Source organism: Ceratosolen solmsi, unplaced genomic scaffold (assembly GCF_000503995.2).
Source record: "Ceratosolen solmsi marchali unplaced genomic scaffold, CerSol_1.0 scaffold7, whole genome shotgun sequence".
NCBI classification, from domain to species: domain Eukaryota; kingdom Metazoa; phylum Arthropoda; class Insecta; order Hymenoptera; family Agaonidae; genus Ceratosolen; species Ceratosolen solmsi.
Window position 1 is genome coordinate 4386947 of NW_011948413.1, and position 24981 is coordinate 4411927.

General features: G+C 30.3%; 4 protein-coding genes across 5 annotated transcripts in view; 2 read left to right on the top strand and 2 right to left on the bottom strand.

Moving 5' to 3' along the window:
• The first annotated feature begins 373 nt into the window (after positions 1 to 373).
• On the top strand, positions 374 to 6724 carry LOC105367327 (cytochrome P450 4c3). Its single transcript, XM_011505989.1, has 8 exons — positions 374 to 798; positions 2889 to 3086; positions 3688 to 3873; positions 5387 to 5456; positions 5549 to 5675; positions 5753 to 5989; positions 6060 to 6222; positions 6344 to 6724. The coding sequence occupies exons 1-8, from the start codon at positions 432 to 434 to the stop codon at positions 6700 to 6702; spliced, it is 1707 nt and encodes a 568-aa protein (XP_011504291.1). The 5' UTR covers positions 374 to 431; the 3' UTR covers positions 6703 to 6724.
• On the bottom strand, positions 3950 to 5224 carry LOC105367326 (uncharacterized). 2 transcript variants are annotated; one of them, XM_011505986.1, is made up of 5 exons: positions 5071 to 5224; positions 4766 to 4876; positions 4473 to 4701; positions 4218 to 4398; positions 3950 to 4140 (listed from the first exon to the last, which is right to left on the bottom strand). In XM_011505986.1, exons 1-5 carry the CDS (start codon positions 5176 to 5178, stop codon positions 3957 to 3959), a joined length of 813 nt encoding a protein of 270 aa, XP_011504288.1. In that variant the 5' UTR covers positions 5179 to 5224; the 3' UTR covers positions 3950 to 3956. The 2 variants fall into 2 exon arrangements, with proteins under 2 accessions (XP_011504288.1, XP_011504289.1); XM_011505987.1 differs by having other exon boundaries at positions 4766 to 5002.
• Positions 6725 to 16361: 9637 nt separating the features above from the next.
• On the top strand, positions 16362 to 17858 carry Efr (ER GDP-fucose transporter). Its single transcript, XM_011506412.1, has 5 exons — positions 16362 to 16366; positions 16691 to 16907; positions 16978 to 17292; positions 17360 to 17511; positions 17593 to 17858. The coding sequence occupies exons 1-5, from the start codon at positions 16362 to 16364 to the stop codon at positions 17840 to 17842; spliced, it is 939 nt and encodes a 312-aa protein (XP_011504714.1). The 3' UTR covers positions 17843 to 17858.
• Positions 17859 to 19940: 2082 nt separating this feature from the next.
• Positions 19941 to 24981, bottom strand: part of AMPdeam (AMP deaminase) — a 12747-nt gene continuing 7706 nt past the window's right edge. The window contains exons 5-13 of the mRNA XM_011505990.1: positions 23243 to 23393; positions 22765 to 22951; positions 22113 to 22462; positions 21776 to 21973; positions 21396 to 21691; positions 21159 to 21285; positions 20900 to 21063; positions 20379 to 20784; positions 19941 to 20313 (exon numbers count right to left, since the gene is read on the bottom strand). Coding sequence (XP_011504292.1) covers positions 20149 to 20313; positions 20379 to 20784; positions 20900 to 21063; positions 21159 to 21285; positions 21396 to 21691; positions 21776 to 21973; positions 22113 to 22462; positions 22765 to 22951; positions 23243 to 23393 — 2044 coding nt within the window. The 3' untranslated portion in view covers positions 19941 to 20148. The remainder of the gene's footprint in view (positions 20314 to 20378; positions 20785 to 20899; positions 21064 to 21158; positions 21286 to 21395; positions 21692 to 21775; positions 21974 to 22112; positions 22463 to 22764; positions 22952 to 23242; positions 23394 to 24981) is intronic.

Consider the following 24981-nt stretch of genomic DNA (forward strand, 5'->3'; position numbering starts at 1 on the left):
TTTTTTGCTCTACATCTTCTGGGGAAAAATCGCGACTCGCGGAATAGTAATCACGCGGAATCGCAATCACTCTTGCGAAAGCCAGCCTTCGGTAATTGTAATGCGAGGCCAGCGGGGCCTCGGCTTATCGCTGCCAAGGCAGGAATAGAAGGTGAATGAGGTTGCCCCGATGGAGGCCCCGGGGGCCGCAATTGCGTCTTGGCGAGCTACAGGCTGAACGGCGCCGATTGGCGGGAACATCGAGAGCCGCCGCCACCACCACCGCCGTTGCTACTGAGGCGAATGCTGCTGCTGCTGCTGCTGCTGCTGCTGCTGCTGCTGCTGCTGCTGCTGCTGCTGCTGCTGCTGCTGCTGCTGCTGCTGCTGTTGCTACTGCTACTGTTGCTGCTGTTACTACTATTGCTGTTATTGCTGCTGCAGCCTTTCCAACTATGGTATATAAGGGAGCCTCGTTCGTGCAGTCGCGTGCATTCGACGGTGCAGACGGAGCGCGAGGAGCACGAGGAGCGACGACCCCCTCTGTCTTGGCTCACCTAGAATCGCAAATGACATGGGAAGACGAGGCCCTTAAGCTTGATATAATCAACATGAGTCCCCGACCCGGTCTCGATGCCGTACCCGCGGCTCCTGAAGGAAACGTCTCCTGGATCACCTGTGCTCTGGCTCTGAATCTCCTTCTGCTGCTTGGATTCTGTCTCGTCAAGCGCATCAAATTTCTCTACAAGCTCCGGCATATTCCCTCACCCAAGGCGCTACCCGTCTTCGGCAACGCCATACAGCTCAACTGCAGCAACGAAGGTCAGTCCCTACGTGCGAATGTCCTTTGGAATCCAATTGCCTCTTCCTTCGTTCCTTGCGCCATTTTACGCTAGCATGGCCGAGGAGATTTTCTACTTTACCTCATCATCTCATCAGAGCTTTTCAATCCCAAGCGCAACGGCCCCTACTAAATCCTCCCACCCACTACTACTTTGCCTAACGTATTCGATTACTTATTGAACTTATTTTTCGACTCTTATTATTGGTCTCCTTCCCGTTGCTAACTCATTCAATAGCTTTATTAACGATCCTGGCTATATTCTCAATGCTCGAAGCTTTAAGATCCATTTCCTTTCCATGCTTTTATCATAGATATTGATGTAAAAGCAGCATAAATACTGTAAAATCACGTTCATAAAAAGAAAACACAAGTCGTACGCGCTTGTTAAACAATCGTCAATTATCTCTTAGCTTTCTCTCGAGTGCTTCGATAGATCATGCGCGTCGATCTTATTCGTTTAAAGCTTCTTTATCTAGTGTGACACAAGTGTATATCGTTTAATCGGGTATTGCATTTTAACAGAATTTTCCATTATGCACTTTTGAGATTTGACCATTACAGGTGAATTCAGCCCTAAATCAAATCAATTGAAAATTAATAATCAGCGTATTAAAGAGTAAAAAGTCGATCGACATTTATGTGATATATTATTAAATTTGCCTATCGACACAATAACATCATTGACGACTACACTCTATTTGAGCAATTAACGATAAAGAGATACGCGTTCATTAAGTTATATCCTTTTTGTGATTGGCGATGTCTTGGTTCTTTTCTGGACTATCACAATTTACTGTACATCAGAGATCATGATCGTAATAAAATTCAACTCAAATGGCTCGTGCAATTTAAATATAATAAAATGCTTTGGAATTCAAATAACAATCGATCCACATTTATTGCTTAACATTTTAGAATTTATGACAATAATAAAATGTTAAATACATCATGTTTATGTGTTTATGGAGTGTCTCTTTGTTTTTGTTTTTGTTTTTGTATTTTTTTTGTTTTTTTTTTTTGTTTTTTTGTTTGTTTTTTTGTTTTATTTTATTTTATTTTGTTTTTTTTTCTGTTTTTGACTATATATGCAGTAGAAAATGATTATACAGTTTGTAATTATTGTTCGATGTTAATTTTTGATCGGCTTTCTATCAACTCGCTCATTTAAAGGAATTTTCAACAATTAGAAAATATCTTATTAAGAATCGTTGGAGCCAATTTTTTTTTTTAATGTCGTCAATTTAAACATTAATGTCAATAAACCCGTCGTTCGTCGAATCGTCGAACAAATTAGCTTTTGCCATTGTTAAATACGATGACATACTTTCACATTTTCCAAGAATCTTAAGAATTTTTCATCTGTCATTTTTCACAATTTCATATAATATTAACTATGCACATTCAATTGCATAACTTAAGATTCCCGGCATATTGTTAAATAAGAGGGCTTTAAAAATAAAAGCAATAAATAATTATCCGGACGATCAAAGTAAAAAAAAAAACAATTTTAGCATTTTCGCTTTAACGGGCAGTTTATAAAATAAGGTCGGAGCAACGGCAAAATGTGAACAAAATCGAATCCAATTGCGCCAGCGCTTTCCGACTGCACGCGTACATTATTATCAGGGGCACACGGGCGGGATGAAGGAAGAGAAAGCGAACGACTCGCGTATCGATATTGCACTCCGAGGGGACAAAGAAAGCGCCGCGCGATAATGATTTAACGCGCCGGGTCCCGATTATCGCTGTAGCCGGGCAGTCACGAATCCATCAGCGGGCTTATCGGGAAAGGTAACCCGACCCCGCAAAAAGAAGTAAGGACTCCGAGCACCTGGGTATTCTCGTTTGTTCCCGGCCGCGCTCCTCTCATCGGCCGGAGCTCGAGAAGAGGCCTTTCCCTGGCGCCGGTCAACGTCCGCGAGTGCCTCCATACGGCCGCCACCGCGGCGTCCACCTATCATCATAATAATTGCGCGAATAGAGTGCAGCGGGGGTGGTGGGAGGCGCGGGTCAATGACTCGGGCGCAAACAAAGGCGATCTTTAACGCGCGCCTTCCTCCTTCCGTAGCTTTCTTCGGCAAGCTGCTGCGTTGGAACCGGGAGCTGGGCGACATCTACCTCCTCTGGGTCGGCAGCCGGCCCTTCGTATTTCTCACCAAGGTCGAGGATGTGCAACCGCTGCTCAGCAGCAGTCAGCATATCGACAAGAGCCTTGAATACCAGTATCTTCGACCTTGGCTCGGCAATGGACTCATCATTAGCGCTGGTAAGTGATGCCGAATCTCTTGTTGCATGCGCGACCACTATATTTTAATACGTCAACATTCCATTGCGCGTGCATTGGCTTTACCGAGCCTTTAGTCCGAGCTTGATGACCGATTCGCTGCAACGGGAGTCGCCTCGCGCTCAGAGCGACGCTGTATCGGAGACTGAGCGAAGGCAGCCCGTACTGCACGCGCGTCCCCGATCGATTAAAGCGTTACATTGTTGCTTTGACGAAAAATAATGAGGACAGCGGATTAATTCGATTGGAAGGACGCTTGAAACTCGAGGCTACGAGACTATGGATAGATGAGATTTTGCGGTATAAAAGAAATAGATGAACTGCTTCTAAAAATAAAGAACTTCCCGTCTAGACCGTGAAAGCACCGTTTACCTGGAATTCGGAATTATATGCTCCATCCTGGACTTTATTTCTTCTTATTCTTTTGCTCTTTTCTTTTCTCATTTGTTTGTTTGTTTCGGCTTTCGTTTTATGCTCTGTGCATTTACGTCGCGTTAAAACGTTTATATTTTGAACGCCAAAGATTTAATCGCGATCGAGAATGCGGCACTATGGTAAACTCTTTATTTTTCTACATTTTCAGGAGAAAAATGGCACGCGAGAAGGAAATTGCTAACACCGATTTTTCATAGCGAATTGTTAAAAAATTATTTTCAAGTATCGTGGAAGAAAGCTAATATCCTCGTCTCCTGTTTGCGCACGGAAATCGGCAATCCAGAATTCGACATCATTCCGTATGCCAAACGCGCTGCTCTTGACGTCATATGTGGTATGAAAATATTTTTTATTATTATTAATCTCTTATTCTCCTCTCTCATATATATTATAAAAACATCGATGTTCATTCAATATTCATTTAAAAACAGGCTTTTTTTCCACTATTCTTTTCAACGTTCTTTTAATAGGATTCTCTTTTTTCTGGAAAAACTTCGAATTCGTTAAAACAATGTTTTTATTTTCAGACTCGATTATGCTGTTTTTCGAAGGAAATGGCTGAGTACTCAATGCAATAGAATCCTTTCTAATCTTCTTCAGCCTAAAAGTTTATCTTTGTTTTTGTTTTTTTTTTTTTTTTTGTTCAAGCTTTCTCAATAAATAATAATGCTATCTTACCAGGGCAGCTGATAATCCTTGTTCTTTTTCTTTATAGTAATGAAGTTGCTAGTCGAGCATTTCATCGAACGAGAAGCCACGATTTCAGGAGTAATTTTCGATTTATTCAGATTTTTATTGTTCGAACCCGCAGATCTATTGTACTTCCGAGGTTGCGATAATTGAATTATACGATTGGAGGCTGAACCAAAAGCGAAGCATTATTTGTAAAAGGTATTTCGAGTACACTTCGGCCATTAATTTAATTAATTGTACCTTGAGCCCGAAGAACTTTTTGCGGAATATGATAAGTCTCCTTGGGTTGAAATTTTTCTATTCGTTTAGGTTTTGCAAGCTCAAGAAGCCGTGGTGAGGTCTCATAAATCATCATGCTACTTAAATTCGGGTAATCTTTCTTTGGGCTGATTGTCATTCGCGATCGTATCCGCGGCTGAGATAATTCAATAAGGCGCTCCGGTGTTTTGTACTTCATAATAAACGGCTCCTGTGGAAAATAAACTTTAGGATTGCGAGAAATTCTTTACAATAAACGTGGTGTAAATACGAACCTTCTTCAGATTAACAGGCTCCACCTCAATTTTCATATTTTTCTCTAATGACAGTAAACTCGCACTTAATGGATTCTGAATTTTCTTTCTACAGAGCTGGTGCAACAAGTGCTACAATAAGACCACATATACACACATACATATATATATATATATATACGCGCGCGTGCGCGCGGGTGCATGTGCGTAAGCATGGATTGGTTCATGACTGCATGCAAACCGGTGTGAAAGTCACGACTTCGTATGAACAAGATAAAAAAAATATTAACTCTCATTTTTTCATGGAATGTTGTTTGTATACTTACATTAAGTCGATTGGAATTAATTTTATTTTGCGATCTACTTAAGAATTTCTCTCGCGAATGTTGCTTATCGGAGTCATATATCGAATTAATTTCCGTCATTTTTTCCATTGTTAATTAATAATTTTTAAAAATTCTTCTTGTTAATTTTATTTATTCCTTTGTATACCTTCAATACGAAATAAATGATAAATTTTCACTAAGAAACAAAATTATTATTAATAATTAATCAAAAAGTGCACATATATTTTAAACGTCATATTGAATTTATGATGAAATAAAGGACGATCGGCGCTCACTCTCTGTTTTTGCATTTCAGAGTCCGCGATGGGGTACCACATTAATGCCCAAACAAATTATCGAAATGATTACGTGCTGGCTGTTCAAAGGTATATAAGAGTTGTCTTATTATTCGTATAACCATTTAGCTTCTGCAAATAACTAATATACTAGTTTTTTTTTTTTAAATAAATGTGATTAGCTTAACTGCAATCGCACAGATGAGGTTCGTCAATATTTGGATATCGTACGATTCCATCTTCAAACGAACGGCCCTTGGCAAGCAACAAGAGAGTGCACTCAAGATTGTTCACGACTTTGTCGATAAGGTTGGTAAGCGTTTGTTATCTTCAACCGATAATGACATGTATAATGTGCACATCTTTAAAGACTGACTAATTTCCAGGTGATCGCAGTACGTAAGCTCGAGCTGACAGCAGAGCGCAACGCGAACCTTAACGAAATCTCGCGTAAGTCGAATACACTTTTGGATCTTCTTCTTGAGATGTCATATAACGGCGAGCGACTGTCGGACGATGACATCCGCGAGGAAGTAAATACCTTCATGTTCGCGGGTCATGACACCGTTGGCATGACCATCTCTTGGATACTTTATGCCCTTGGTAGAAATCCACATTATCAAGTAAGTAAGACAAGCGCACTCCTAACAAGTTCACGAGTCATCAAACTGACTATGAAGTTCCTAATTGTAGGATAAGATTTTGGAAGAGTGCGACGAGGTGCTCGGTCAGAACAAGGTCACCTACGAATCCCTTCAAAAGCTCGTTTGGCTCGACGCGTGTATCAAAGAAACCTGGCGGCTCTATCCGATAACGCCTCTACTCGCCCGGCAAATATACAATTCCATCACTCTACGTGAGTATAAGAAAGCCTTCGACGACTACCACCCCCTCCCCCTCCTCCTCCTCCCCCTCCTCCTCCTCAACATCTCTAGCCATACTGTAATATTATATTAAATTTGTTATTTAATACACAGGAGGGAACGAGATCCCGAACGGTACTACGGTACTGGTGAACTCGTACCTACTACACCGCGATGTCCGCTACTTCCCAGAGCCAAATGTCTATCGGCCCGAGCGCTTCCTCCCGGATGCACCGAAGCGACCAAGCTTCACGTTTATTCCCTTTAGCGCAGGCTCGCGAAACTGCATAGGCTCTAAATTTGCGACCATGGAGGTAAAGATGATGCTGCTTTCGCTGTTGCGTGCCTATAGGTTCTGCGCAATCGATCACGAGAATCAATTGCGCTTCGTTCCAAAACTCGTCCTCGACAACGTCGGCGGCATTCGACTCAGTATTACTCCACGACAAGTCTCGAAAGTCGGTCTCATGTAATCATCACCCCCTCTCCGTTCCTACCTCCAATCCACTTCTGTGATTATCCTTTAATTATTTTAAAATTATATAAACGTTGCCTGTGCAATATAGATTACAATAATTGCTTAGAGTTAGCTAACTAAATACATGCAAAATGATACTAATAGATTCCATATTATTTGAATGTACGATAAAATTGTTATTTATCTTTAAGATAATTAACATAGCTTTAGGATATTTTTGTTTTTATATATGACACTCGATTTAGCATTATTGACTTAATTTGTAACATTTAAAATATAGTTTTAATAAACTGTAGGTCTAATTTACCTCTTGTAAAATGGCGATAAATTTTATCCACGTACAATGGACCTAACATAATTATAAAATATAAAATACTCATTTAATACTTATTCTAAATTATGTTGAATCATATAATAAGGCTTAATATTTTTTTAACTACAAAAGATGTAAGATTAAGTACTAGCTTTTTCAAGAGTTTTGTTGACAATTGTGCCAGTAAATCGACATCTAAATGTTTCCATTTTCAAAGGCACATTATATATAAATAAATATTTTCAATTATACACTTTTTGTAATGATTATGTCCAATTAACAATTTTGACAATATGATTATTGGGAATGTTTATTTGGAAACCGATATAATGATTGGTAAATTGACTTATTAGATGACTACAAATATATTTTCTAAAGCAAAACAAAATATTACTTTATAAATTTATTATCTAAAAGTACATAAACTTTTATATTATATTTATAGATTTTTATTACAATTAATTATACTTCAGATATATACTAGTAATAATAAGTCATAAAAAATTGATTGAGTACATAATAGACTTATTGTCATAAACATTATTCTAATGCTTCAACATCGATTTTAGAAAACACAAATAACTATAAGCGCAAAAACTTAAAAACTATGTAGAGATTAATAAAATGATTGTCTTTTTTCGAAAATTTGAAATTTTAACTCATAGAATTATATTTTATTATAACAAGCAATCTTATGTATATCTGATAACTTATTAATTCTAAATATTAATTTTGAAAATATTTAAATTACAAGGTTGCTATGTTAGACCAATTTTTTAAAAATAAAATGTTTCCAAATTATAATACTATAATAGAAATATAATAGTAAATTTAAGATCAAAAAAATATAATAGAAAACTTTATTCAAAACGCTTAACTATATTGCCTGTTGCGATAGAAAATTGATATTGTTTACCAAAACTATTGTATCATAAACTCCAATACTTATAGTTTCATTAGCAGTTTCACACACGAATCCTATTCTTTTTACTGTCGATTTCTTAATAAATTGAACACTTTATACATTAAAGCATTATATGATACACTCCGATTAAGTTGCTAAATTATTTCAATTATTTAATGAAACAGCATATTATCGATGGAATATAGATAAGATAACTAAACAGTTTTTTATCTTATTATACTCATTCTGAGCTGACATAATTTCAAATGTAATTAAAAAGACTTTGAAGAAATTACATTGTTTCGTATTTTTTTGAGAAATTAAAAAATGAATAGAAAGATATTAAATTTTCGAAACATTATAACCCTTTTATTGTGTCGACTTGTTTGAAATAATAATAAATAAAAATTGTAAATACTATTTCGCGCTTGATAAATAAGAAAAAAATTATGTTTTTACGTTGATATATTATTTTAGATAAACAATCAATATTATTGCATTCTCACTCAAGATAAATTATGGAATTTTGTTTTAAAAAGAATGTTTATATCTTAATTATTAAGTACAACTGGATATAAGTCTTTGATTTTATTTAATTAGTGTAATTAATTTAAACTTAAATATTCAATTAATAATATAAATAATTTAAAATATTGCCACTGAATAATGAAAAAACATTTTCATTATTTGCAAATTTAAATCAAATAAAATTATAATTTTGATTTTTAATATTTATTTAATACTTTACAGAGAGAATATCACATATTTTATTACCGAAAAATAAACAATGTATTTGCGTAATAAATGAATTTATGTTTGGTCTTTCAAGATTTCGTGGTTTGTGTACCAGATACCTAAATTCTAGGAGAAGAATCGATACTTACATATCTTGTAGCAGACATAAGATTTTTATGACTCGAAAAGAATTCATGTCACTTTTATGATGCAGACAAATAGTTTTATGACGAATTATTATTAGATTTTTATGTCAATACCCATTATAAAGAATAGTGTATATGCATTACTTTTATATGTTCTCGTAACACCTATAAAATTCACAGTGCATACATACATTATATGACCCTTACACATTTTTAATTACCTGCAAACATTATAAATAATTCTTTGTTAATCAAATTATGTAATATTCCTTTCAGCTAAAAAATATAATTTTTTCATAATTTTTCTAAATTTTCTATGAAAATTTATAGGAATACTATATATTAAAATAAAGTATTTGATTAAATAAAAAGTTTTTTATAACAAATATTAGAGGGTCGAAGTGAAATGAAAATAGAACCTTAATCTTAAATATTATCGCCAATTTGAAATGAATTTTACACAATATTAATAATATAATTTACCGATATAATTCCGCGCAAGCCTTTTTTTATTAAATTATTGATAAATATTTTAAAAGCATTTTTACTTTTAAAATGTTATCTTTAAATTATTTTTTTGGGCTTTTTAAAATTTAAAAATTCGATTCTAACAAATTTGAAAAATTGTATGTCCACATATACAGTTTGTTAATTATTCGATATATATATATATATATATATATATATATATATATATATTAATGCTGAAAATTAAATTAATTATATTAAGTAAAATTTGATTATAAATTAGTTTAAAAATGTAGATCATAATTGAACCTTGATCTCTGATGTATTAGATAATAATTTGGAAAAAAATTAATTAGCTTTTTCAAATGTTTTACTGAATTATAATTATTTACCAACATTATTAACTAAATTGTAACATTTTAAAATATTTATTTTAAATCATTTTAATACAATAGTTGTCTTAATAGTCAAAATTTTAATAAGATAGTTATGCCACAATTTATAAAACAATTCTAAAGAGAATTTCTATTTCAAATCTGTATTTTTGAATACAATAAACATTTGTACTGTATTAAATATAATATAATATAATAAAAAATAAAATAATATAAAGTTGAAAAATATTAATTTATGAATACGATGATGTTTTATTTAAATAAATTTTTTATAGATATATTACCAAATCCTGATTGTTAAAAGAAAATAAATATCATGATTCAATCAAAATATTTTATATAATTAATATAATTAAAATGAAATAGTTTCTAAAAATATCATTTTTACGTGAATTCGCAGTTTATTTGTATTCTTGTAATACAATTAAGATAATATTAGTATTATCTCTAGTTAATATTGATTAAAAAGCTATAAAATAGTGGTAATGAAGAATATATTATAAGTAATACGTTAATAGCTTTATTCTGATTTAAAATTGTACTTACAAAATGTGCAGTTATCTCAATTACATTTAATGAAAGTTAATTGTATGATTTATAATGTATGTATATGCCTACATTTCTTTTTACTCCTTTAGATAAAAAATATTTTTCAATGAAGTATTCAAATCGTTATAAAAAGATGTACGCAATTCTCTTTTTATTCATAAATAAAGTCAAAAAAATTGTTTTTCCCAACAAAGAAATTGATAAAAACAATAGGGATCGTAATAGCGTTCTTATTTGAATTTATATGATAATACAATGCAATTAAATATTATATTATGAAAAGATATTTAAAATAATATTTCTCTCGTAATAAAAAAAAGTAATTAAAGATAGTTTATTGTTCAATAATGTAACGATAAAGATACATGTATATTTATTTGTATTATATTGTCTCATTGTTTATTTAAAACAAAATTAATTTGTAGTCATTTGCTTTGCATTTTAAATATATATAATATGTTTAAATATAATTCATAAATATATTTAAATATGTATATATATATATATATAGTATATAAATAATTTACTTGACACAAATAAAGAAAAAAAGATATATCCATTAACTCGATTGTTTTCTTATATAAGAAGATTTTCTATATTGTGAATTGATGATCTAGAGAAAAAATACATATTTGTGATTTATCTTTAACATTATCATGGGACTTGTTTTACATGAAAGTAACTATTGAGAAACAGTGTGGCAAGTGACTTCAAGCAGTTTACACTTGTATATTACATTACAGATTATAGAATAGACCTTCCTGAATATTTTATTCATAGTCTTTTACTTAATGAACATATTTTATAAAATCTCAAAAATGTATTGGTTCATATTTATTCATAATATATTATATTCCACTATGTTAAAGTATAATTTTTCAAAATATTTAAATAATTAATTTATTCAATATTAAAAATTCGTATATTCGTTAAATTCCAGCATTAAGAACTTAAAAAAGTAAAAATATAATTGTTTACAAATAACATCCCTATCTTCACAAAAATACGTACAGTTATACAATAAGCCGAGTTTCCGTACGACTCACAGTTTGATTATTAAGTCATCAGTAATGTATTCGACAAATGGCAAAATAATCTACACTATTTTGCTCTCTGCAAACCAGGAGAAATGAAGAGAAAATAATCGAAAATTCAGCAAGCAAGAGCGAAAGTTTGATAGACTACGATAAACTGTGCGAGTGACTAGTTGTTTATATTTGAATTACAGTTATGAGGTCATAAATTACACGAATTTTGTTGTTCCTATCCTCGTCTATTATTAACAATTCATATCGATAATCAATTAAAATATCTAATTCAATTGAAACATATAATGCAATGAAATATATTCAATATATGAAAGTTATTGCATATATGTAACATATGAAAGTAAAAAGGTTACAAATACAATTAAATAGAAATATTTAATGAAAAATTGTGTCAGTCGAACAAACATCCAGTTCAGGACTTTTATTTTGTGGCTATTCTTCAGAATTAATAATTGCATTACATCAAATTCTTAAACATACAGTATTCTATCAATAAAAATATTAAATATTCTTGATTAATGCGGATATAGCAATATAATAAATCAAAAAAAAAAACTAATAAACATAACTTACTACATAATTTATTAAAATATAAAAGGAAAGTATTACTGTACTATAAAGCTTGTGGAATAAACGCTATTGAAAAAATTAAAATGTATGGTCGTTGTCGAATGAAATTTGATGACATTGAAATTTTTTTACAAATATTTAAAAATAAGTTCATGACATAATGAATATAAGAACTTATCTAGAAAATTTAATCGTTGATTTTGCAAAATAAATCAAGATGATAGGAATATAAAATCACAAGCCCTTCTCCTACTTAACATGAGATAAGTAAAGGAATAGTTGTACAATAAAACTCTTTACTTTCCGATGTGAGACAATTAATTTAAAAAGCGGTTGATATGATAATGTAAGGTACATATTATTGCTAATGAAGGTATTATGGTAAATAGTATTATGAATATAAAATCTATATACAAAAAATCACATAAAACATTTATAATATAAATTGGATATGATTTAATTTTATTAACAATTTAAACCATTCCCAATCCATTATTGATAAGCTCAATAATGCATATATGCTTAATAGAACAAATCATCTAATCTATATTAAATTTGTGTTGAAATGCAAAATAATTATAGTATATAGTATTTAAATATATAACAAAGTATAAAGATGTGTATAGAAATAAAAACGGCCTTAAAAAATGTTATTACATTCATATGATTATGTATTGAATCAACCATAAAATTAATCTCGCTCTACAAATCTGCTGCGCTACGTCTTAATAAACACTACATCCGTTCACACGTGCGCGCGCGTACATACGCATACATACGTATTATATAATAAAAATAAAAGAAATAATAAGTAAAATAATACTTAATATACTTTAAATGCCATTACGAAACACTCGTAATGCCATTTAACGTGAAAGCAATATTTTAATTTAAATATTGAGTTGCAAGTAATACTAAACATTAAACGCATTAAACATGAAATATAAATTACAAATTGCTATTAATATAATTATATACGAGTCAGTGTTTTACATTATTACAAATAAATTTAGTCATTTGTTGATTTAGTTTAGTTATTGTTACATTTTTTAGCATTTAATACTAATAACATTATTAACATTGAATCAATATTTAAATCACATATTGCCACTTGTTAAATTAAATTATTTAGTTTAAAAATGTATTTATTTTAATGTTTTTTCATCATATTTTAATATTTTTTTAATTTATAACAAAATCTAGGAAATGTTATTAAGTTAATGAAGTAATAAAAGAATCGTAGAAATATCAGAAATCATATAAAGCCCTTATCTCCTCCACCTCTGAAGTTAATCTTTTATTATTTAGTGATGAAAAAAAATATAATAAATTAGAGCTAGTCGAGCGATTAATTTCTAGAAATTATATTTAAAGATTATATTATTTAAAGATATATATGATAAAAATAATTCTAAATAATTCTAAATAAATTCTAAATAATCTACTAAGATTTGAATACTATTATAGTTAACAATCATCTAATCCACCTAATTAGTTTACATTTTCATTGTTTGCTTCTTTATGCTAATACTTTAGTCATGTTTTAGAATTTTATTTTATTCTCCTTGTGGCAGCGACTACCCATTCAATTTCCCATAATACTATTCCATCTCTTTTCATTCGTTTCACATTTTTTCAAATACTCTTTCCAATTACCGAATTCCCGTGTATGTAATATTCAACGCTGATTATAAATATATTTTTAAGAATTAAATTATTAAAACTGATAAATAAAATATTTTTGTTCGATCATTCGTTTATAGATATACTTATAATCAGAAATGAAAATATTATATATTCATAATTAAAATGAAATACAAATCTGTATGATATTCTCTTGATAAGCTGTAGCTGTACAGCAATTTTACAAGAAATAAAACATATTTTGTTACTTTTCATGTTTCAAAATTTTTTAACTTTCTTTCTAATACACACATAGTAAAAATCTCCTGAGATAATTGTGACAAACGACTAGTGCCACAATATATCAAAATTATAGCAACATATAAAAAAGAGTTAAAAAAAAGAGTAGGAAGTACAAAACTTAAGATAAATTCGGTAGAAAGATAATGTTTGAGAAATGTGACATCTAATATGTTTCGTATTCTTGTAGGTGATTGTCGGATTTACGAGAAAGGGTTTCTAAATTTTCTCCCTTTGAAAGATAATTTGATTAAATAAAATGGCGTTTATTTATTAAGGAATTAAAATTTAATTAGAAATTATAAGAATTATATTAATACTGGGTTAAGAGAAACTAATGCTTATTAACAAAACGAAAACGGAAGAAAGTTATATAAAATATTGTAATATTATTTACATATTAACATACAGGATTACACTCTCAATTTGTAACACTGTTTGACAAAAATTTAATATAATCAAATGGTTGTCAAAATAAGTGTTGCTTATGCTGATAATGAAAACCTATCAAAGTTTTACTACTAATTATGAGATACAAATAATTTATTTTTTGGTTTGGGGGGAGGCGGTACTATAGGAGTGTACTTATGAATGTGTATGCGTGCAAATTTAATTCATTAAAATTTTCAAATATATTAAAAATTATTTCAATGAAATGATTATTATATAATATAATAATAATAATAATAAAGTAATATATAATAGAGGATTATTTTATTGAGAAAAACGTTAGAGACCCCAAATACTTGTTAAATGTATTAAGTCCAGAAAAAATTAAATGTAAAATTTTAAGGAATTTGACAAAAAAAAAAATTTTCTTTTATTTTGTCTTCTCATTTAAATAAAAGTACAGTTATATCTTAGTATTGCATAAATATAAAATTGAATATATTAAATTATTCATAATATTATAAAGGATATATTTGGTTTTAAAAATTTGACTACATTGACTACTAATATCAAATACTTAAGATTTTTCTTGAAATTCATATTTTTTTATATAAATAACTATATTAATATTAATTAAAAATCTTACATATTATACTGTGATTATTTTACTATATTATAACTAAAATATATGATTTCTGCTTAAAAAATATAAATTTTATTATAATATTTTATAATTGTTTCTCGTTAAATTTTTATTTAACATAGTCTATATAAAAAGATATATATATATATATATATATATATATATATATATATATATCATGCGTCTACTTAACTGAGATAAGAATGTATGTTTTAAAAATTTAAAGCTAAATAACTTCTATTTAATGTATAGAAACATTTATAGTTATTAATATTTTAATAGTTGGAAAATGTTTTACATTTAGCATAAAATGTACTGTTAAAATAAAGATATATAAATATGTACTTACGGTAATCTTTTAATGATTATTTATATTTGAAAATGGTAATTCTTATTATTTGTATGTTTTATATTTTTAAATCACTTTTTTTAAAGGCTTTCTCTTAAAAAATTGAATACAATATAAATTAATCTTTATTTTATCATCCTTAAATAAATAATAAAATTTTAAAAATAGTTATTAAAATAAAATTATTTGGATATTTAAATTAAATTAAATTAAATTAAAATAAAGATATTTGGATATTCTCAAAATTTCAATTATTATAAATAATTTTTTCGTAATTCATTTTATTATTATGAACAATAATAAATTTAATGTAAAATGTAAAAATTCAATTTCTATAAATAAAACTTGAAACTTTTAACATATGATATTTATAGAAATTATGCCCAAAATACTTATACTGTTGAATATGAAAATCCAGATTTAAGTAATCAACAGGAATTACGATTTGAATAATATTTATAGTTATGTTGTATTGTGGAGACTGCAATTGTATCGTAAATCTTTACAAAATTATACAGTTATAATATGTACAATCGTTCTATTACATATTTCTCTCCAATTTATTTTCAATATCAATATGTAAAATCAAATGAATAGTGATGAACGCAATGATGATTTCCATAATTAATGGATCCGAGACGAAACGAGTTTTGGGATAACAATTTAAGTTCTCCACAATACTATGTAATACATTATTACATATTATGAGGGTCGAGTGGTTATATCATCTATCGATAAGTGCTCATGATTATGACATGAGTAAGAAATAGAGGTATACGAGAATTACACGAATAAATATTCATTGAAAATAATGTGTGATGGTATTTTATAAAAAAAATTTTTAAATGTTAAGAAGTTAAAAAAAAAATTTTTTATAACCCATGGCGACGGTTGTGCAACCCAAGCGTCGTCTGCATCGAATATGCTCTACTGTTTATATTTCTTCGTTTATCTCATTTAGTATTACGGATTGTTAATTTTAATGAGGAATGACGAAGCTTTTTGTATGAAAATTCAAGATAATATTACAGCCATGCGCAAGACACAGGATTATACGAAAATGATGTTAAGTGACTAAACGTAAATTGAAGAGCATTTTGTATCTCTAGGTTAGAGTTATAACGTGAAATTTAAAATTGTAAGCAAAAATGGGTGCACGTTTAGCAACATGTCTCGTTTTTCTTGGATGCTGCTCTAATTTATTTTTCCTTGAAGTACTAATGAAGTAAGATAATTTTTATTTTTGAATATCAATTGTAAACTGAATTTTAATCTAAAAATCAAAGCGAAACAAAGTGTAAGGCAGTATTTAAATATAAATAATAAATTAAACTTTATAGAAAATTATAACATAACTTTTCCATTATATCAGAATTATCAATCAAAACTAATATCATAATTATTAAGTAAATTGTTACATAATTATTAATTAATTATGTATTACGTAACAATTAAGATAGTAATATATAATTATAATAGTCTACTTGTATTTTTAATTTTTATATCATTTTTTCTTATATAATTTTGAATAATTTATTTAATTTTTCAGAGATGATCCAGGTAGTGGACATTTAATAACATTTTTACAATTTGTATTTATTGCTATCGATGGTATTATTTTTACATCAAAATTTGGAACAGAACCGACTAAAATACCATTAAATAATTATCTGATTTTAGTTGTATTATTCTTTGTTGCCAATGTATGTAATAATTATGCTTTTAATTTTAATATACCAATGCCTTTGCATATGATATTCAGAGCTGTAAGTAAAAGATAATTCAAGTTTTCATAATCAAACAAAAATATATTATATTAAATATAATATTTTATAGGGCTCATTGGTGGCAAACATGATTATGGGTATTATTATTTTAAAACAAACTTATACTTTTGATAAGTATTTAGCTGTAACAATGATAACATTAGGAATTATAATTTGTACTCTAATGAGTGTCCAAGAAGTTAAATCAACTGTGCCAATTACTGAAAATTCTGTACTGACAACACCATGGGATGATTTCTTCTGGTGGATTATTGGTATTGTAATTTTAACAATATCTTTATTTATTTCGGCAAGATTGGGTATTTATCAGCAAATTCTGTATTCACACTATGGAAAGCATCCTAGAGAAGCATTATACTACACAGTATGCATTATATTTAGAAAACAAATATTTACTATTTAAGCAATTTTATAACTAGTATTTCTTTTAGCATTTACTACCGTTACCATTTTTCATTTTTTTAACATCAAACTTATGGGACCATATAACAAAAGCGATAAACTCACCTCCAATAATTGTTCCTTTTATTGAAATTACGATGCCTAAGACAGTAGCTTATTTAATTGGGAATACACTATCTCAGTATCCTTTTAATATATTTTAATAGATGGTAAAAAAATTTATAATAACCTCATAATTATTCATCTTAATAATGTTACTTAGATATGTTTGTATAAATTCAGTATACACTCTGACATCGGAATGTGCATCTTTAACGGTTACTTTAATATTAACACTTCGAAAGTTCACCTCTCTTATTTTCTCAATACTTTACTTCAAAAATCCATTCACAACTTACCATTGGATTGGAACGATACTGGTGTTTATTGGTACGCTTATTTTCAGTGAAATTATACCAAAATTGCAGAGAAGATTAATTATTATGTTTGAAAAGAAGAAAAAGATCAATTAAAGATATACCAGTTGCATTATAATATTCTAAATCGATTTTTTTTTTTTTGTAAAAAAATCTTAATTTCTCTAGTACATAAAATAAGTATAAGATAATAAAGAAAGCTTTTTATAAGTCGTGAATTCTGATTTGCATTTTATAATGAAGATAAGTTTATAAATGACTAATTAATTAATTTATAAAATAATAAATGATTAAATTCATTAATTAAGTCAAATGCATGTGATATCTGTAATAATGTAAATATTCTGTTTTTTTTTATTAAATATTGAATAAAAATTTATTATGAAATAATGGAATTTTTTATTAATAAATTGTTAATTAATATTTATGCATTTCACTAAATAAATTTTTTAATATGAAGTTTTAATAAAGGAAATGTAATATGACATTTATGGGATTCAATTCGATTAAATCACAAAAATTACAAAACATAATATATATTAGTTTTAATGTAATATATAATTTGTACAATAAATACAGCTTTTAATTTTATATAATTCTCATAACTATAAAATGTTTTGCATTTAATTATATATCATTTTAAACGATAATTATTTACACTTTGCCATTATCTAATCAATAATTCAACGCAGTATACAATAATAGTATAAACGTACAAAAGGTAACAACAGAGAAATAAAAATCTACCAGAATGAATTACTATATAAAAGTTGTATTAACTGCAAATTCTTTTATCTAAAGTGTTTTGTGTAATTTTTATTTATATTTATTAAAATTATGAAATTTGATTAATAATTCTAAAATGAAAAAACACTAAATATGTAAAAGTATGAATGTCTACTCATGATTACGCTAATTAATATTAAATTTTGATAATTATTTTGATTTCCGTTTGTATATCAGTTATATTTAAAAATAATAAAGTAAATAGTCATGTAAATCGATAATATATTAATGAACTAGAATTAAAGCTCAAATTAATATTTCATTACTAGTGCACTAGAGGATGATGTCAGTGACCATACATTGCATTATGCATTGACTTTGAACTGAACTAAAAACAGTAAATCTATCTGAGTTGCTCGAGCTTGCTTATTATTTATACACGTTCACTTCATTGGTATTCTCTACAATAAATGGAAAAGCGTTATTGACATATGTTGATAATAAATAATTGTTTGGAATAATACGATGCTGAAGCAATATGCAAATATTAATTAGGATTTTCTCTCATTAAAAATTCTATTATTTTAATTGACATTCGAAATCGTAGTTATTGTTGCCAAGTACATGCTTCATCTTTTAACTGAAAAAATTACGAACATATTTTATTAATCATTATTCTAAAGCAATATTTAGTATGTATGACTGACAGTACTATATAAGTAGTGCCATCCCTTCATCCTTAATAAATATTTACAGAAGTATTTGCTTTATTTGAATGATGACTATGTTATTCACAATCTTACTACATTAATTTACATCATAAAGGATTTGAAATTATTTAAGTAACTTCCACTTATTTTGTGATCTCGCTGCAAACTTTTTTCTGTTCCACTAAAACAGATGATAAATTTAAAACTTTTAAATATCAATAATTATCATGGTTTGCCTAATTGCAGGTATTTATGATATATTAAATATAATTAGCCTAAAAAGTCATAATGATGATTCTGTCAATTGGAATTAATATTGTAAAAAGTAACAAAACCTTGTTATGTTAACTTCAATACCAAGATGATGAATTATTAGTCAATTGTTCCAAGCTTTCCTTATTTTACATTTACTTGAAATGGAAAGTGTTTTTTAATATAACTGGAAAAGTACTGTGACTATGACCACGGTTAAATTAATCATTAGTAACATAGCAGTAGATATAAAATACTATTATATTAAATTACTAATGACTTTAAATTAAAAACTATATATTTAAATAAAAACTTCCCGAAAAAACACTTACATTTTTCCAAACACTATGGTTGAGACATAACATTAAGATTTATTTCAATATTTACATTATTAAACAACAGTTTCTTTTATTTCTTCATTGTATAAATTATAAATAATCATGTCAGAAATTTCATAAACATTGTATTAGATTTATTTATTATTCTGTTTTTACATTTTTTTCTCCTCTAATCACTTTCCAAAGGTTTTCAATTATATAGCTTTCATTAATAAACTAAACAAACTAAATGCAGTTTGTTTATATTGTCATTTCTTTATCAAATCTTATATATCAATTGTGATTGAGCAATATTACTGTAATGTTTAATAAAATATTTCTATAATATATGGCAATATTAAAACCGATAGCGTACACGTGGTTTTATCGTAAATAACTAGAAAACATCGGGTTTTTCTACAACTTTGAAAATATTAGAAAGCTCGTCGATTAAGGTCTCATAGCGATAGGCTACTCGAATATCTGGTACATTTGTTCGAGTAATGTCATTGCCAGCAACTCCTTCTTTCGTGTAATTTGGTCCTAGCCAGTACTGCTTACTCTAAAAATATAAAGCATTTTTAAAAAGAGAATAAATAAAACAAGAATAGCTTTTATGGTGCAAACCTTATGTGGAAATCCACTCATGAGAACAGAATTCCTTGCAAGCTCACACATATCACAAGAGCTAAGTTTCCAGACCTGGGCAGCGATACTATACTCTTCCATTAACGGTTCTTTAGTAAAATGAAATTGTAAAGGATCGTCTGTAGATAATGAAACACAGAGACCCCTGGCTAAATATTCTGGTAAAGGATTTCGATGATAATTGAGAAATAGTGAATTGTTACTAAGGGGAGACATAGCAATGCCAATTTGGGTAAGATAATACAAATATTGTAAAACTGGCACTTTTCGCAACAGAAGTCCATGAGAAATATTTTCAGCCATCATATATCCACAAACTAAATGCTGAATTGGTCCGGCTTCACCACAGTGTGGTCTTAGAACAAAAGTATTTAAGCCTTGATCCCTAAATAAATAAAAATACTTTTTATCATATATTTTCACACAATTGCAGATGTTTAATTTTTTTTTTTTTTTTTTTTTTTTTTTTTTTTTTTAATTACAATTCTTCTATTACTTACGTTCTAAAATGATTGAGTACCGTTATATTAGCGTAAGTATAGTATTGATAGTAACCATACGGTGGATTTTCTATATCGTTCCATTTTTCTGGAGGACAAACATCTTTATCGAAAAGAGGATTTTCAGGTTTACTTTCATCATCTACTGAATCAAACCCTATTACCTTTTAATTGAAAAAATTACTTTATTATATTGCTAAAGTTATTGATTAACATTATTCTAAATATTAAATTATATTCAAATTTTCTAAATACATACGTATTGCAAAAATTTATGCAGTTCAGGGTGTGTTGTAGGATCGTTTGTTACTTCGAATAAAGGTAAAAAGATATTATTTAAAATTTCCTGGAAATTATTCATGAGCTTATTTAATTTGAAGATATCGCTGCAAGAAATTTCAATATTCAATTTATTATGAATAATTTATGAGCGATTACATAATTCACTCCCGATTGATTAAGGTAGTAAAAATTTACAATTAAATGATTTACTCACTATAATCTAGGAATTTGAATGAGCCAGCGTACATTGTCAGAATATACATCACTTTGGATCGCCCATTTTGCAAGCTTATCCCATTCCTCTGGACCTTTGCCATAAATTGAAAGTCGTAATTCAGAATTTTGATACTTTGATTCTTCTAAGTCACTCGATACTTCTTTAATAATGCTTGCAAAAAATGTACCATTAATGTAATTGTCAGTTTTTAAAAAAACTTCTCTTAATCTACTTTCGCCGATTGGGTTGTATTTTGCGTTAAACTTATCAAACCTATGAAATGTATTTCTGTCCTACAAGAGGCCACATTAAATTATTAACATAAATTTGAGGGCAAAAGTATATTTAATAGTAATCTTAAGGGGTACAATACTCACTGCGTGAACATCAAGCATATCGACACTTAGGTCGTAAGTGGTTAAATTCATAGATTGGAATACTTCTTGCAGGGTCATTGTTTCACCATTTTTCGAGCATGTCACCACTTCATCGGCATGATTTTTCAGAGTTTTCTTAATGAACCGAAGCAAGTGCTTTTGATTCATGCACGAGGCTGCGTGAATGTGAGTGTCAACCTGAAATAAAACGGAGGCAATGTAAGGCAAATTATTGACGATATTTATTTTTTATCAACATTAATATACAACGTACAGAATATTGAAAAAAAAAATCATTGTATATTCAAGTACGGCATAAAAGAAGACAGAGAAATACCTTTCTAATGTTATAAAAGTCTCGATGCGGCACTGCTTTCTGACTGGCAAGCTCCCGAAGCTCGTTTAAGAGAACGTGTAATTGAAACTTTGATGATAAATAACTGAGTCGCCTGTAGCAGAAGGACTTAAGTGGTCCATCCGCAATCATAGCGCATAAGATGTTCATATCCCTGACGAATGTAGCGAGATCGGGATATGAATAGGGTACGGGCTTCCCATCGCTGTAATCGTCTTCGCTAGCAAAGAGATTGAAAACCCCGTTGACCGGAGCTATTTTGTAATTCTTGCTTGTTGGGAATTCACATTCCCAAGGATCACCTCGCGATGCAGGTGCGTGCACCGGATGATCTATGAATGATGATAAAAACTGTTTAAATTACGGAACTCTATTGAACTTGGGTTTACAATGTTTAATTTATAAAAGGGCGATGAAAGCTGTAAGGAATACATTCACCCGTAGAAGATGTTTGCTCATACACAACAGAATTGAAATTTATCCGTTGAATCAGGCTTGTCAAGCAAGTACAATCCAAGAAATTTTCTTTAAAAGATTGTGGATATTAAGGCAGCGAAGCAAAAGCAGGTGCAAATGAATGCATTACACCCTTTGCAGCGATTGCCAGCGTATTGATTACTGCATAAGGTCGTACCTTCGATCGCTTTGCGCTCGTCATGCTGCATCTCTTCATCGAGATTAATTGGCCTCTTGTCGACGCTACGCAAGAACCTAGATGCAATAGTGGGGAAAGACTGCTTTGAGTTGTTCATGTATCTCTCGCGAATAGCGAGCGCCTGTACGAGCATTTGCGAGGCCTGCTGCAAGTCCTCAAGCGGCACCTATGAAAGCACACAAGGACATTAGACGCGATTTAACGATGTGACTTTCAACCAGCTTTACGGACTTGGCCCTGACACTCCTTTGTCCACTTTTCTCAGCATGCGTGTATGATGCGGTAACTTGGTTTACCTCTATACTACTTTCCGGTCTTCTAAACAATGAAAAATCTATTCGTTCAAGGTTGAGATCTCGACGTACATAGGCATCCATATGAGCTAATCCTCGATCTTTGTTTGGCTTCGAATAATCGAGACAAGGTGCACGATCTTGAAATGATATGCAATGCTTACCCCGGACGTGTCCTCGCCGGATATGGAGACTCTTTGGAAATGAGGGACAAAATCATTTTCCTCGAGTGGAAAGACGTGATCACTGTCATCGGGAATTGGTCCAATGGACGGCTCATAATGACTGCGACGCTCCTCCAGATCCTTAGCTGCCCTGCAAATATCGCGCAACATTAATTCTCGAGAATATATACATACGGATAAGCAGCCAGCTAGATAAATAAGCAAATAGATGATCCTCAGTGGAGCCAATTTAATTTTGTATCAGATTACAAATAACTGGTAAGTGTTGTCAAAACAAACGTTATGCATTGCAAATATGAGCGAAGAGATAACGAGTATATTATATGAAAATACGGCGCCTGTCACAACATTCAGCTTAGCTAATAGATCTGTATGCCGTCACGCTCGTATCGCACTTTTCCACTAGCAAATACTTCGTTTTATTTCCCTCTTTTTTTTTCTTTTCTTTTTTTTACACACACCCGCACACGCACACACAAAATACACACGATAAATGAGCTTTGAATATCATTAATTTTCAACACATATATTATTTTTCTCAGTACTCGTTGCGAGTGCTCTTGGTCATCAATTTATTTGTGATACGCGGATTAGCTTTGAAGAAAAAGGAGCTTTGAAGAAAAAGAGTGAGCAACTGGAACAAATATCTCAACTGTTTATAATTCTTAATATCTTCGTCTTACGTGACGTAGAAGAGGAAAATTCTGTTTCACTGTTTTAAATAATTAATTTTTAAATACTAAAGAGATGACAGGAACAAATTTAATGCGCGATGAGCTTTATCGCAAACGTAAATTTAACGATGACAATGACTCGTATGGCATTTGATGAATGTAATGAAAGCAATGAAATTGTTGGAAAAAAAGGAGTCGTGAATAAAAGCATTATTTTTTTATGAGAAATAGAGAGATGAGTATTACCTTACGAGTACCTTACAGTCTCTCGACCAGCGCTTCGACTCGATCACACCAGCAAACATAACTTCGATCGATTATTTCCTATTTTCTCATTGAAAACAAAAAGAAAAAAACACCATTGGTCCAGACTGGAAGGCACATAGTCACGACAACAAGGAGAAATTAACGTCGCGTGTTCACATAGCTTACGTGGACCGCAGTCCGGCGACAAGATCTCAAGTACGACTTCGCTCTCGAGTCTCTAACGCGCTGGTGGTCATTACGAATTCATCCACACGACATGCGCGAAACGATACGTGCCCGAAGCGCGCCGCGAGTTATTAAAAAGCGGAAATGGAATAGTGAGAAATAGCTGGAAAAGCGTGAGGGCTGGAGGGGAGAGATTCACTGCCAGCGGTTGCGCGAGCATCGAGTCACTAGGCGCCGTGTAACCCCCGATATCCCTAAGCTCGCGCACTATTTGCGAGTGCACCCCTACGAGATAATGATCAGGATGCTCAAGTTCGTTAGGAACAATCCTTGAATATTGCGATCAATTGCCGGGCGCCGCGCTTCTCGCGATGCCTTACGTCGGCCTTTCCTCAACACGCGATCGACGTCGTTCGCTTTTTCTCAATCAAGACACATAGCTCCTACGTTCTCTTCAGCCCTTTCTCTTAACCCCGTTACCGCTACCGTCTCCGTGACATTAATCAATTGGATAATTAGAAACTAATGCGGACTCTGTGAAAAATGACCCCAATGAGTCATTGGAAGAACGAAGGGACGCGCGACACTTGCAACGATGATGTTATATCTAAC

Bases quoted from the DNA above. Each gene is read 5' to 3' on its own strand.
- LOC105367327 (XM_011505989.1), top strand. From the start codon at position 432: ATGGTATATAAGGGAGCCTCGTTCGTGCAGTCGCGTGCATTCGACGGT. The intron at 799-2,888 runs GTCAGTCCCTAC...CTCCTTCCGTAG, and splicing joins GCTCAACTGCAGCAACGAAG to CTTTCTTCGGCAAGCTGCTG. The intron at 6,223-6,343 runs GTGAGTATAAGA...TTTAATACACAG, and splicing joins ATACAATTCCATCACTCTAC to GAGGGAACGAGATCCCGAAC.
- LOC105367326 (XM_011505986.1), bottom strand. From the start codon at position 5,178: ATGGAAAAAATGACGGAAATTAATTCGATATATGACTCCGATAAGCAA. The intron at 4,702-4,765 runs GTTCGTATTTAC...TATTTTCCACAG, and splicing joins AGCCTGTTAATCTGAAGAAG to GAGCCGTTTATTATGAAGTA. The intron at 4,141-4,217 runs GTAAGATAGCAT...ATAAACTTTTAG, and splicing joins AAGGATTATCAGCTGCCCTG to GCTGAAGAAGATTAGAAAGG.
- Efr (XM_011506412.1), top strand. The intron at 16,908-16,977 runs GTAAGTAAAAGA...AATATTTTATAG, and splicing joins TGCATATGATATTCAGAGCT to GGCTCATTGGTGGCAAACAT. The intron at 17,293-17,359 runs GTATGCATTATA...TATTTCTTTTAG, and splicing joins GAGAAGCATTATACTACACA to CATTTACTACCGTTACCATT.